The 15,205-nt window shown below is 38.9% G+C and overlaps 1 protein-coding gene across 3 annotated transcripts in view; it reads left to right on the top strand.

Moving 5' to 3' along the window:
• Positions 1 to 13,371, top strand: part of LOC134672465 (protein split ends) — a 163,174-nt gene extending 149,803 nt beyond the window's left edge. Inside the window, exons 13-20 of one of the 3 annotated variants that reach the window (XM_063530388.1) lie at positions 1,556 to 1,620; positions 2,030 to 2,089; positions 5,850 to 5,959; positions 6,348 to 6,463; positions 6,875 to 7,032; positions 8,808 to 9,008; positions 9,574 to 9,732; positions 10,166 to 13,371. In XM_063530388.1, the coding sequence (XP_063386458.1) occupies positions 1,556 to 1,620; positions 2,030 to 2,089; positions 5,850 to 5,959; positions 6,348 to 6,463; positions 6,875 to 7,032; positions 8,808 to 9,008; positions 9,574 to 9,732; positions 10,166 to 10,297 (1,001 nt within the window). In that variant the 3' untranslated portion in view covers positions 10,298 to 13,371. Of the gene's footprint in view, positions 1 to 1,555; positions 1,621 to 2,029; positions 2,102 to 5,849; positions 5,960 to 6,347; positions 6,464 to 6,874; positions 7,033 to 8,807; positions 9,009 to 9,573; positions 9,733 to 10,165 lie in introns of all 3 variants that reach the window. The other 2 variants (XM_063530387.1, XM_063530389.1) reach the window with 2 other exon arrangements.
• Positions 13,372 to 15,205: the final 1,834 nt, after the last annotated feature.

Raw genomic sequence — 15,205 nt, 5'->3', positions numbered from 1 at the left:
ACGCTGATAAAGTTGAAAACTTAAAATCCAAATTATCTATAACTATGCAAAAAATTGCTATGTGGTTCTCAGCAAACGGAATGTCATTAAACGTAGAGAAAACAAACATAATGCACTTCAAACTAAAACATAAAGAGGACGCTCTGTTAAACATTGCCGTCGATAATATTCCTGTGCCTCAAGTCCTAGTGACTAAGTACCTAGGCTTCATGATAGACTCCGGACTCACGTGGACATCCCACATTGACCATGTATGTAACAGACTAGCCTCAGCGTGTTATGCACTATCTAGACTAGCTCCCACACTATCCATTGATAACCTCAAGAAAGCTTATTTTGGATATTTCCACTCCATCTTGATACAAGGAGCGGACCTGTGGGCCACATCTGCTGACCGTGACAGACCTTTCAAGCTTCAGAAACGGGCATTGCGAATTATCGCGCGCAAGCCAGCTGATTACCCCGCAAGGGACCTGTTCAAACATTATAAAATCTTAACTCTGCCCAGTGTATACATATTAATGGCTTGCAAGTACGTAAGAACTAACCTGCATAAATACTCGACGTACGGTTTCAGAAGCGAAAGGTATCGCGCGAAAAATCTCCTCGCGCCACCGCGAAGGCGGCTGGCCAAGGCTCGTGCATCTCTCGGCGTCTTTGGGCCTAAGTTGTATAACCGTGTTCCAACCGATATTAAAAACTCCACTAGTGAGGCAATTTTTACTAAAAAACTAAAGAGCTTGCTCAGTGAACTTGCATGTTATAATGTCAATGAATTTATACTATGATAATGTTCCGAATGTTAGTTAATTAATATATACCTATGTACCTAATCATATATGTAAATTATGTACCTGCCTAAATGTATGACGTGTAATAACATTGTATCTGTTTTACCAATAAATAATAATAAAAAAAAAAAAAAAAATATTGGTCAACGATCGCGTTACTCTCTCAATGAAGATATCCGATGTGGAGTACGGAACACATAATAATCATGTTATATATCGATAAACGCTACACAGCGGAACGAAATAGCGATTAATTGAAGCTTCAATATCTTCGTTAAACATAAACATAATTGAAATGCTAATGGATAATGAATATATTATAATATAATAAATAATTAAATTATTGCGGAACACCTATTTTAGTAGGTATTTATGTATTTTAATTAAATATCTGAACTTTCCCTTGGTTCCCTGCTGGGGCGTGACTATAAAATTGTGATCTGATAACCACAATAAAGAATAAAAGCATTTTTGTTCATGTTAGGTATCGTTAAACCTTTGAAGTAAAATTAAAATTGCAAGAAATGTCGATAGTTTATCGATATGACTTTATCGACATGGCTACAGCAAAGTGGGCCGCTTTGTTAATCGTACACTAAATAAAAGTGGTCCCACTGACAGCTCGCTTGGAAGGTATCTGTTTATATTATTATATCTATGGATTAATCAGAGATTACATAATAGTGAACATCCGTTCAGAAATTTAAAGTTTATTACCTCAACCGTTTCATGGAAATTTGTAACAATTAGTTAATTTTTTAAAGGAGCTGCGTCCCGAGGCACCATCACCTGCGTGCCGACCATCAGTCCGCAGGGACAAATAGCTTTGGTGAGTTCCCCTACCTATAGGAATAACCCGCCTTATTAGTTATTATATGATATATGATAATTATTGTTTTTTCAATATATTTGTAACTCTTATCCAGAAACAAACTACACTACTATTCTAATTCAAAACAAATTAAATGGCGAATGAATCCTAGCAATCGAAATTTCGTTATCGGCCTCTACCGCTCTTGCATATTCGAGGGATAGAGGCAAACGAACGAATTGAAGTGGTTCGCCCTCTGGTTTCGTATGGCCGGTAGCGGCCAATTCCTGGCCGTTGCCGTGACTCCTTATTATATTTCTGGATAAGTTTTATGAATGTTGTCTTATGATTATGATGATCACTTTAGAGCTATCATAATAAATTAGGTGGCTTATAACTGTAATTTTGTTCATGCTGCTCGGGATAGTCCGCCGATTTAGTTAGAAGTCCTCCGCCTGCTCACCAACATACTTCTCCAGTTACCCCGGTATACCCTAATGTAACTAATTTATGCGCTTTTACACCTACACTTAGTGATAAACAGAATATATATGTTTGATTGATACTAAACACCGACATGTATTTAAGTAGAACTCACAAAGTAGGTGCCTAAGATATAGTCTACCTACAGAGTACATAGATTTGTAGTAGAGTTTAATATAGACCTTTTACTAAGTAAAGTTTTACTAAGTTGGATGTTGACTAAACTTGTTTTAGCTCTTAATTCAAATGTTTGTTCTTATTTTCGTTTGAATCCTTAGATTGAAATTATAATGATATCTGGAAAATAAATATAATTAAATAATGATTTATCAAAGCATTACTTACTACCTTTTTCTGAACCATTAAATACGTAAAATACGTTGGTGACGTTATCGTTACTAGGGTAGGTAGTACTAGTAATTGTATTTTTGGTTAGTCGATGTACTGTCACCACACGGGATTGTTATGCCTAAATGGTTCTTACTAAATTGTAAATTCTATAGTCATATGCCTTATGGGAATATAGTTCAGAGCCGGAAACCGCTACCAACTTTTAGTATGGTGTTGGGCATGGCATTGGGTCTCCAAAACTGCCGGGAGACGGCGGCGCCGGCCATCTACTTCAGCGGAATGACGTCATCAAAATGACTCCCGCTTCGTTGCGAATATTGCATACTGCACCCAAACTATGCATAGCACATACACGTGTGGGGTATTAAATGAAAGCCAATTAAATAATCTATATTTTATTTATACAAAGTGTATCAAAATATGCAACAGTTTCAGAGAAATTTACAAAATAATAAAAATTACGTAAAAAAATATTCGATTATTTGGGTTTTACAACCAAACCAAAAGTCGGACGATAAAGCAATGTACTACAACATTAAAGATGACGTCTCAAGCCATACACTGATATCAATAAAATCAAAATTGGACCAAATATGTGGAAATTATGCATCAAAATGTAGATATTTGCCCATACAAATGCATAAAAGTTAAAAAAATCCAAATTGGTCATTTTCAGGATAATCCGCATAAGCTTCTAGTATGTTATTAGCAATATGACCTGGATTCTAAAACTGCCGGGAGACCATCTTTATTGTCCCCCAGTCACGAATTATGACGTCATACAAATAATCACTGCCGAATTTCGTAAAATGTAAATTATAGCTATACTATGAGTCACACATACATGTGTGTTACATGTAATGAAAGGTTATTAAATTTAGTATGATTCACCTAAACATTATTTGTGAAAAAAATGTACTGTTTAAGAGCTAGAAACAAAGAAATACCACTTTTTATGGAAAAAGTAGATGTATATCAATTTTATAGCTAAACTAAAATCGTCAATAAAACGTTGCATATAACATTTAAAAAACCAGTTATTCAACTATACATCACAGTTTAAATTTTACATTTTCAATAAAAACTGTGGAAGTTGTGGAAAAAAAACTAAAGCGCGCCAACAATTCTACCTTAATGCGCTCATATTATGCAAAGAATAGTTCTAATTATCGAGTATTAAATGAATGAACATTACATAAAATACATGAAAACGACATTTTTGAATGGAACCATAATTAAAAAAATTATAATTTACTTGATAAGTAAGCAAAATACTGTTTCTTTAAGTGCATAATCTCCTCCTTTCAAAGTCGGTTTAAATGTGGTTTTTGTGACCTGGGCTACAAAGACAAATAAATTGACACTTCATTTATCATAATCAGATCAGTTGTTTCATGTAAAAAATACATAATTACATACGTAGACAGCATTTCCTGCTGTAGTCGCGGTAAATATTAATATGAAATAGACTCTTACGCTACATTATTAGAGAAATGTAAAGTTACATGCCAGTAAGTAGGTACATGCCTAATACGAAATGCCTTATCGAGGTAAATGCCATATCAGTTCATTTAATGCGATACATAATTATATATTTAAGCCTCGATTAGCCTTATACATATATACATCACTGGCTCAGTGACCCAAAGCAAAGAGGATCTTGGCCTCTGACACAAAAGAGCGTCACTCTGCCCTATTCTGCGCCACTTCGCGCCAGTTGGGTATTCTTATAAAAGTGGAATCTTGAGTGGTGCAAGGGTTTCAAGGCTGAGCTGAGAAGGCTGGCAGAATTTTCCCTCTGATCCTCCGAAATACAGGTCACCCCTCTTGTCCTTCGAAGCCTCCATAAGGCATCTTGCTAACTCATCGAGGCGACGCCCGCTAGGCCTGCTAACATCTACGGCCTGAGGGTTTCAACGTTTGATGCCAAGCCACGCCAGGCCATAATAGTAAAGGTCTAATTATTGAATTTTAGTTTTTTGTCCGACTACGGCAGAATTTGCTATCTATGCGTGCATGTGTAGGTACCGTTTGCATGAAACTACTGAACTGATTTTGATAAACGAAGTGTCAATTTATTTGTCTTTGTAGCCCAGGTCACAAAAACCACATTTAAACCGACTTTGAAAGGAGGAGATTATGCACTTAAAGAAACAGTATTTTGCTTACTTATCAAGTAAATTATTATTTTTTAAATTATGGTTCCATTCAAAAATGTCGTTTTCATGTATTTTATGTAATGTTCATTCATTTAATACTCGATAATTAGAACTATTCTTTGCATAATATGAGCGCATTAAGGTAGAATTGTTGGCGCGCTTTAGTTTTTTTTCCACAACTTCCACAGTTTTTATTGAAAATGTAAAATTTAAACTGTGATGTATAGTTGAATAACTGTTTTTTTAAATGTTATATGCAACGTTTTATTGACGATTTTAGTTTAGCTATAAAATTGATATACATCTACTTTTTCCATAAAAAGTGGTATTTCTTTGTTTCTAGCTCTTAAACAGTACATTTTTTTCACAAATAATGTTTAGGTGAATCATACTAAATTTAATAACCTTTCATTACATGTAACACACATGTATGTGTGACTCATAGTATAGCTATAATTTACATTTTACGAAATTCGGCAGTGATTATTTGTATGACGTCATAATTCGTGACTGGGGGACAATAAAGATGGTCTCCCGACAGTTTTAGAATCCAGGTCATATTGCTAATAACATACTAGAAGCTTATGCGGATTATCCTGAAAATGACCAATTTGGATTTTTTTAACTTTTATGCATTTGTATGGGCAAATATCTACATTTTGATGCATAATTTCCACATATTTGGTCCAATTTTGATTTTATTGATATCAGTGTATGGCTTGAGACGTCATCTTTAATGTTGTAGTACATTGCTTTATCGTCCGACTTTTGGTTTGGTTGTAAAACCCAAATAATCGAATATTTTTTTACGTAATTTTTATTATTTTGTAAATTTCTCTGAAACTGTTGCATATTTTGATACACGTTGTATAAATAAAATATAGTTTATTTAATTGGCTTTCATTTAATACCCCACATGTGTATGTGCTATGCATAGTTTGGGTGCAGTATGCAATATTCGCAACGAAGCGGGAGTCATTTTGATGACGTCATTCCGCTGAAGTAGATGGCCGGCGCCGCCGTCTCCCGGCAATTTTGGAGACCCAATGCCATACCCAACAACATACTAAAAGTTGGTAGCGGTTTCCGGCTCTGAACTATCTCTGCGATCGTTTCCCATAAGGCATGGCACTACTATAGTGTAAGTAAGGTGTAAGTATTGAACAAACAATTTAGCTAGGACCTCTTCTTTATCTTTACCTGTACCTTTAGTGCATAACGTGTGGTTCTAAAGTTACGGTTCGTTATTTGCAGAGCGACGGAATGTATCCGCACTTCTCGCCCCAGCACTACCAGATGTACCAACAACACTTCAGAGTTGCGCAGGCACAAGACACCCGGCCCACGCCCTCTCAGTATCCAAGGTAACGCTTACTCGAATTACTCGTGTATTTTTATAAGCTCGTATTTTGGAACATGAAACTCGTTCCAAATTATATGGTACTTACATACAATAGAACTAAAAGATTGAAATGAAATGATAAACTTAGGGCCACTTGCACCATTCACTAACCCAGGGTTAACTGGTTAAACCATGGAGTTACCATGGTTACCAGTACAATTTGACACTTGGTTAACGGTTTAACCGATTAACCCCGGGTTAGTGGAATGGTGCAAGTGGGTCTTAGGGAATTAGAATTAAATTAAAATTGGCTATTGACTATCGTTTTAAAGAATAAGGATTAGGTAAAGATTAGGGTGTGGGGTGTGGGGTTGCAGGGCGCGTTGTAAAACCTGTATGTGTGTGTGCAGGGTGCTGGAGGCGGACGTGTCGGAGGCGCCCACGCCGCCGCTGGAGCTGCGGCGCCCGCCCTCCGCGCGCGTGCCGCGCCCCGCGCACTCGCCGTCGCCCGCCGACCGACATATCAGTGAGTACTTACGTCTATTACTTATATATACGCAATACGCAATTTTACAATAAATTTAGTTTTGTATTGATGTATCTTCACCAATTTGCACTTCTTTGGAGCTTGAATCGTTTCAAGCATTGGTACCGCATTATAATATATATTGTTGGAATTACGTACTTATAAGTTTTTGCAAATTAGTTTTTTATATTTAATTAACATAATCGGCAGCTTTCCGGAGTCTTGCCAAATTACCCTCAGTTGCATTGTAAACCGTGTACGAAATGGTATAAATTTCGCATCAGGAGTTTCGTAGTTCACCGAGAGCCGTTCACCAGCTCGTCTAGCGTGATCGACGTAACCGGCCCTTAGGGTACGTTAATGCATCGATTATTGGTCATGCGCGTACAATGTGGGTATGTTTGTTTGCAGTGTACGCCGTGGGTTGCGGGCGGTCGCCGCCGCCGGCGCACGGCGGGGGCGGCGGCGCGGGCGCGGCGCGGCTGGCGGGCGCGCTGCCGCCGCCGCCCGGCCCGCCCATCGCCAGCCAGGTGCCGCGCGAGGCCGACTCGCTGCAGATGTTACTCAGGGTATGTCTACACCACGCTACACGCACAACTATACCTCACTACATACATTACACGCTGCAACCGATTTCATATCTCTGAAGCGTAACTGGAGCATCGGAGCGGGTCTGGAACGTTTAAGTGAATTGTTCGGTTGCTTAGATTCATGTATCGTCAGCCCGGATATACACCGTGTTTTTATTGAATTCCGTTAACTTCGGGGTATGGTTAAGTACGTTTAAGAGAACTAAATGGCATAGTTATATCAAAAAAAAAAAGTTGTTTTGCATTTTTTAGAAAAAAAAATTAAGTTTAAAAAGTAATTAAATGTAGCATATAGCGTTGTTGTAACATGTGCATTACATTTAACTCAACCAAACAATTGAAGTCTGTGACATATCAATGACATTTCGTACATCGATCGACCGCGATTGTACTTAAGTTTAGTAGCAAATGTATGAACTCATTCTAAACACTAATCAATATGTAAACCGGCCCTAAGGCAAGTGTACACACCAGTAGAGGCCTTAGAGGAAAAAAATAAATTATTGATTATCTCCGAAATGGAGTTAATTAGAATATCGGTGTCTTTGAGAAAGTTAGTTGATTTAAGCTCAGGAATGCACCCTTGAAATTAACGGAAATCAATAAAAACACGGTGTATATGTGGGTGGCGAGGTAAATAAGGATAAAGTGACATTAACCTGATAGTTTCTTAAAAAAAACCGGGCAAGTGCGAGTCGGACTCGCGCACGAAGGGTTCCGTACCTACCATAATGAAAAAAAAACGGAAAAAAAATGCAAAAAAAAACGGTCACCCATCCAAGTACTGACCACGCCCGACGTTGCTTAACTTTGGTCAAAAATCACGTTTGTTGTATGGGAGCCCCATTTAAATCTTTATTTTATTCTGTTTTTAGTATTTGTTGTTATAGCGGCAACAGAAATACATCATCTGTGAAAATTTCAACTGTCTAGCTATCATGGTTCGTGAGATACAGCCTGGTGACAGACGGACGGACGGACGGACAGCGAAGTCTTAGTAATAGGGTCCCGTTTTACCTTTTGGGTACGGAACCCTAAATTAATTATATCTTGCAAAATTATTTCCAACTCTAGAATGCAATTTGTATGGGTAGTTAACAAATTTGTAATGTATGAATTGTTTTAAAACAAAATAATAAAAAAAAACCGGGCAAGTGCGAGTCGGACTCGCGCACGAAGGGTTCCGTACCTACCATAATGAAAAAAAAACGGAAAAAAAAGCAAAAAAAAACGGTCACCCATCCAAGTACTGACCACGCCCGACGTTGCTTAACTTTGGTCAAAAATCACGTTTGTTGTATGGGACCCCCATTTAAATCATTATTTTATTCTGTTTTTAGTATTTGTTGTTATAGCGGCAACAGAAATACATCATCTGTGAAAATTTCAACTGTCTAGCTATCACGGTTCGTGAGATACAGCCTGGTGACAGACGGACGGACGGACGGACGGACAGCGAAGTCTTAGTAATAGGGTCCCGTTTTACCCTTTGGGTACGGAACCCTAAAAATACCGACGAATATTCTTCTAATGAAACATTTCTTTTTGAATCCTCTATTGGTGATTTAGTCTTCATTCATTATTTTTGAAGGAGAGTGCGAAACACTGAAGTGACAGTAGCGGCATCCCTTAAGGTTAGGGCATCCGATTTAATAGACCATAGAGAGTCCCAACATCTCAGATACTGCGAATTTAGTGGAACAAGATCCTTTCTATTCCTAACTCCCGAGTGAAATGTTATTTGTTGCCGACAGCGCTACCCGGTGATGTGGCAGGGCCTGCTGGCGCTGAAGAACGACTCTGCGGCGGTGCAGATGCACTTCGTGGGCGGCTGCATGGACGTGGCGGGCGACACGCTGCCGCGCCACACGGACGGCTCCACGCCGCCGCTGCGCATCGCGCAGCGCATGCGCCTAGAGCCCGCGCAGCTCGACCAGGTGCATCGCAAGATGAAGGTGCGTCACTAACCTCACTACTCAACATATCAAGAGTCCACATCCGCAGCAAGGTCGCCCGAATTTCACATTCTCATACAAGCGTAGTTTCGTTCTCAATTTGAAACCACATGATGGATTGTAATGAAGCTTTGCACATACAATGGCATGCTTATAAAACAAACGAAATAGAACAAAAACGTGTTTTTTTATGAAAACTTAAATTTGCTTTATTTTATTAATAACAAAGTTTCAGATCAATCTAGTTTTTTAAAATGAGAGCGTAACTACGTTTGTATGGAGAAACGAGCTTGGCAAAACTATGCAAGCGACCCAATTTTGACTAAGTATCTCAATTTAAAACAAAACAGGTATGATTATACTGTCTACAAAAAAAAAGTTGGTAAGCAAAAGGATAACCTAATGTAACCTAAGATACTATACTGACCATCTGACTTTTCTGCTTACTAAAATATACCGTTTAAGTCAGCCATTTAATTACATCCTTAATTAAAATGTTTACAACGATAACCTAAATAATTTTCTCGTATAGATGTTCCTTATGTGACGAAAGTATGTATTACAGATGGAAAACGAGCATTGCATTCTACTGGCGCTACCTTGCGGGCGCGATCACATGGACGTGCTGCAGCAGTCCACCAACCTCAGCGCCGGGTTCATCACCTACCTGCAGCGCAAGCAGGCCGCCGGCATCGTGAACGTCGCACCGCCCGGACACCATCAGGTACAGGCTCGACTACCCACCAGCACAGGCCAGTCCCGTAGTACATTGTCCATCCCGCACATCGACATGAGTTGCGAATTACTTATTCGCATGTGTATCGTACAACGTTTTACAGTACCCTTTAAACTTTTGACGTAGGCACGGAGAGTAGCACCATTATATCGTCGGGTGACAAGCAAAAGTCACTAACTAACACCATTGAAATTATTGGACAATAAACCGTGTTACAAGTGTAATAAAGTGCATTGTTACCTTAATTTTTTGAAAGTACTTAGTGACTTTTGCTTGTCACCCGACGATATTTGGTATTATGTACTGTAAAGTAATGTAGAAATGTTTGATGGGTATTCTGAGGCAATATAGTCGGTTCGTGTACGATAAACCAAAAAGTCTTTCTACGGAGGGGAAATAAACAATGCATCTTTTGTGACAGGCCATGTACACGGTGCACATCTTCCCGTCGTGCGACTTCGCCAACGAGAACCTGAACCGCATCGCGCCCGACCTCATGCACCGCGTGGCCGACATCGCGCACCTGCTCATCGTCATCGCCACCGCGCCGTGAGCGGCCCGCCCGCCGCCCGAGCGGGCTAGCCTGACCAGCCACCGAGCCGCGGACCGGTGCCTTCTCCCTCCTAGTCCGCGGCCCAAGCGATCCCCGGATTGACGTACCACCCCGAATATGACGATTGCCGTTTACTGAACCGGCATCCTATGATCAGAAATGAGACTCTAACGCCGATTAGATGATTAATAATAACGCATTGTAAATACGGCCAGGTTGTGAAACTTTCTTAACTTTATTTTTTATCTTAGTTAGCGACTGACCTGGTAGAGACCGTTAAGAGACCGACGTGGAAGCTTTTTAATAGTGGACGGAATGATAAATGTTTGTAGGAATTGAGTCTTAATACCTCTATGAAGCTGAACTATCGTTGTAGTGATGTAACGTTAGTTTATTTATTGTTACGGCGGGGCCGCTGCGATGGCCTCGCCCTGTATAAACGAACTCTCACATAAATAGGTAAGCCGCCGTCACATATTTAAGTGCTAGATTTAAGAATTAGCTTATTTGTAAAATACTTTTGTTATGGTCGACTGGGTTCGACGTTATTCGGAGTTTAAATTTATATAAAAAATAAGATAAATAAATGCCCCTCAAGTCGGTTGATAAAAATATATTTTAGTTTTGGGTTCTGTTAGATGAGTGGCAATCTATCGAGCATTTTTTTATTGTTAGTGTATATTGTTATTTTGTTTTAAGCGACTAGGTCTAAAGTAACTTAAATTCTGTAAATACCGAATCTATTCGTACTAAAATTCGATTTATTCGCTTAGATAACGGTAGGTAAAGGAAAACTCATCATTCGAGTGAATACTGTTTATTTGTAAAAATATTAGTCGAGAAGTTTATTAAAAAGTAAGGGATAAAAATACACATGGAAAATAAACTGTGATTCTGACTTTTTAACGTAGACTTTAGGTAGTCTTATGGAAAATGAAGAGCAGTGAAACATCACGGCGTGCGTGTCGTGCGGTCCCACGGCACGCCCGCCCCGTGCCCATCCTCACCCGTGTCCCCACCACGTGTGCGGCACCGGGGCGCCTGACAAGAGACCGGTCACTACTCAACCGTCACCCGAATGCCACGCCGGCCACTGCGAGCGGGGTTACCCGCGGCGACCCGCGGTGACAGGAGTAGAAGGCGCCGTCTTCACTCCTTTTGCCGCCCTGGGTAGCACGTTAAGGCGGCTGCGTGACGAGGATTGTTTCCGCTGGTTTTATGGTCGCCTTAACTCGCGCCCTCATTCCCCGTTCGTCTCGAATAGTCGTTTTTCTTAAACATCGGAGGCTTAAGCGTGGCATTCGCTGAACGGTTTGGTAATCTGATTGTAATCATATGTTTAGTTCGATTTGATGTGACAAATGATATATTAAATCAAGAATGTATTATTTCTTACATCGAAGTATTAAATGATTTAAATTAAATTACATTTTTGATGTTTATTTTTCTTTTTAGATATGTATTTTTCTATGTGAACTGTTATTGAGACTAGATGATTTTAGTACGTGACTTTATTAAGATGTTGACTATCATGTATTTTTATTATTAACTGCTCTTTTGTCGGCGCCCCGCTGCCTTACGGTCGTCGTCTTGCTGCCACTGTAACATGTGTCGCGAGCCATTCCCATCACATCACCGCAGTTCCAAACAACCACGTTCACAACCGCCGCGGTTACTGTAATGCTTCTTAGCCGATTCTTTTATTTCCCTTGTAACGTGTTGACTGCTAAAACTAACAATATTGTACTTCTCATACGTTTCGTCTGCATTGTGTGTATTAGCGAATCGAATTGCACGCATTACGTCTCCTGCCCCCTTGGTTCATGGTAACAAACTCATCGGCATCGCATACATTGTATAGTTAGATAATGGTTCGACTGAGCAGTCGTACGTCAAAAGTACAAAATATTTTATGTATCGTAATTTTGTATGTGTAATAAAAATAGAAAGTAATAGCACAGGTAATAATATTATGTATATTATTTTTAAGATATGAAACTGTAGAATGTATGAACGACATATTTGTTTGTAATGTCTCCGTCGCAAACAGTTCTCGAATTAGCTAGGAGGAACACTAACGAACTCATCACTTCGTCCATTAATTTTAAAAATATAATTTTATTAGCATACAGACACCCAATGATGTACACTCTATATTTATTCCAACTTGAAGTCCTTATAAAGGAAATCAATGTAAATAAGTCTTCATAAAACTTAGATACAGTATTTAGGCTTCATATTGAAAATTATGAGATAGGTAACAAATGAGAATTATGAAAGAAATATTTATTGATTATCGTAAAATTGGTATTTACTCATATTCCTTGTTTAACAAGGATGTAGTTATGTTAATAACATAATATCTGCAGCGGATGATGAGTACCTACCTATATAATATATCCACTCAACCCTAGATTTCAGTCTGCCCAATATATAACTGCATCCTTAATTTATGCTACTGAAAAATGTCAATTATTAATATTTAATACTTTCTTAAATTCACTACGCTCCACTGATCGACCGTTTTCATAGTTCGGATTAACAGTGTCGTTCAGTAAGCTAATGCAGACTTAAGTAATGTATGTGTATGTATGGTAATGTGAGAAGTATAATATGGTTTCGTTAGTAGATTATTCCCTCGTGGCCCGAGCGGCCGGCGCAGCCTACGGCGGCGCTGGCGGCGGCCGCTCGCGCGGGCGCCGGGCGCGGCCTGTGGCGGCGGCTGCCGCTCTTGTGTGAGATATAGAGTTTAAATATTTGTAAAATTAACATTTGATCTCAAGCGTGCAGCAAAAGTGAAAGTGAGAGAGTAAGATTGTTGTATCGCAGCAGCCGCATCCAGACGCCTCCGCTCCCGCCCCGTATCGGTTTTCATTATAGCAGAGCTAAGGATATAAAAATATTGTGATCATAATTATATTATAGGTTTAAAATGCTAGGAATTAGGAGTAACTGTATATTTTGTACATATTGAAAATAGTATTGTATCTTACTTCCCTTTATCCAAACAACCCAGACTCCTGCGTGTTATGTACCTCCTACCTACCAATACTATTACAAAAATATTACATAAACGAAGTGTTTTTATTTTATAAACGAAGTTATAAGTTTAACCCTTTACCAGGCTGAAAGTTCAAAAATGACACTCGAATGTCAGTCTTACTCATCGAAAATAAAACACATGTTTGAAGTGCCGTATGTGGGAAGTGTATATCCCTTGACCTGATAAAGGGTTAAGGTGTCCGAATGTCACTAACCTTCAATTCGGTCATCTTAAAAAGTTTTACCTGTACCTAGTAATCTTTAAATACTTACAGCAAAGTTCAAAAAATAAGGCAAAATAATCTGACGAAACAGCGTAGGTAAATTGTGCGTATTCAGATGAACAGAAACGATCGCGCGCAATTTGCGCTAACTTTGAGCTATCTTGAGCGCTCATCATTCATTTCGGGGCGTTTACAACACTGAAGGCGGAAGTGGCGGAATTGGCCGCCCCTTTCTCAGCACCCAACAGAATGACTACATTTTGAGTTATTTCTTGTTATCATCAGCGAATTTTTTGTCACAATTTGCCGCACCTAATATCTTGCCGCCCTAGGCCCGGGTCCACTGGGCTTAAGCTAAGCTAAGCTAAGGCCAATCCACCACTGCTGAAGGATCACGGCACTGGGCGCCGATTTTTGAAATTCGACCACTCGATTTCGTGTTAAGAATTTTGTTAAATAATATCTACACTAACTACTAGGCGTTTAAATTCTACTAATAGAATATAAATCGAGTAGCCAATACCACTAGATTCCAAATTTCGATCGCTCGTATTTCAAAAATTAGCATTTCCCCGTTTTCCACCGATTTTCGAGTGACGAAATCGAGCGATCGAAATTAAAATAAGTTTTTGGCAAAAATTTCATTTTTGGTACAAGCTTTTATCACTGACTGTACTTTTCTTACGACAGACAACAACTAATACTCATCGAGACAATTGGGTAGGTAAAGTTTTTTGAAGATAAGCAAATTATATTTTTTCCCGATAGTATTCATTATAGCGATCACGGAAATGCAGCTCTTTTATTTTTATATTATTTTATTGATTAAATATAATTTTTTAAATGATCGATATGACGTTTGTGAGGTGAAATGGCAGATTCGAGTAATTAATTCCTTTGCCGTAATAAATGGGACGAGATAGAAAAAAAATCGATGTCAACTGTCAGTGTCATTCTTGGAAAATAACTTGCAAATAATTGGAAAATAATGGTCGGACGAAACATTTGTGTTTTCTTGTAATTGGATGTCGGTGTGATTTCTAGAATAAGTATTTTTAACGTCCCTAGCACGCTCAACACGGATATTTTGATAATGATAACGATTGCTTTCGACTACTTGGCACTGCTTCTTGGAGAACATTTTCATTAACGCCTTCACCACGACTCTTGGACTGCTACACGAGTCATTTTGGATCTCAGTATCAACACAATAGATGGAGACGATCCCGGAAACGTTCGAATGGAAATAGAATATTACAGAGATGAACTCAAAGTGCGTCGTACCATCTACAAGACAGTACAGACGTTACTTTCCAAATTCAGCGTATTTGAGCACACCAAAGTCTGTAACAGCGATTCGGTGCCAAGCTTTGAAGATATATTGGCCAAAATGGTAACTTATACGTTTGTGAGGACTATATAAACGTGATTGTTGTATTATACATACATAATGATTGAGATTGTAATAGTCTTATAACTAGGTCGTTATTGGCTATTATATATGGGCTCGGCAAGGTGTTCACAATATCTGAACACGCACGCCCTGATAATAGAGGCGTGTTCAGATATTTATGAGCATCCTAGCTGCACCAATATATCTGATGGCGACTGTACTTTAGAAAACTTATAATATAAATCCAAA

The sequence above is a fragment of the Cydia fagiglandana genome, chromosome 17, assembly GCF_963556715.1.
Source record: "Cydia fagiglandana chromosome 17, ilCydFagi1.1, whole genome shotgun sequence".
NCBI classification, from domain to species: domain Eukaryota; kingdom Metazoa; phylum Arthropoda; class Insecta; order Lepidoptera; family Tortricidae; genus Cydia; species Cydia fagiglandana.
Note: the sequence above shows the minus strand (reverse complement) of the source record. Positions and strands in the feature narration are given on the sequence as shown.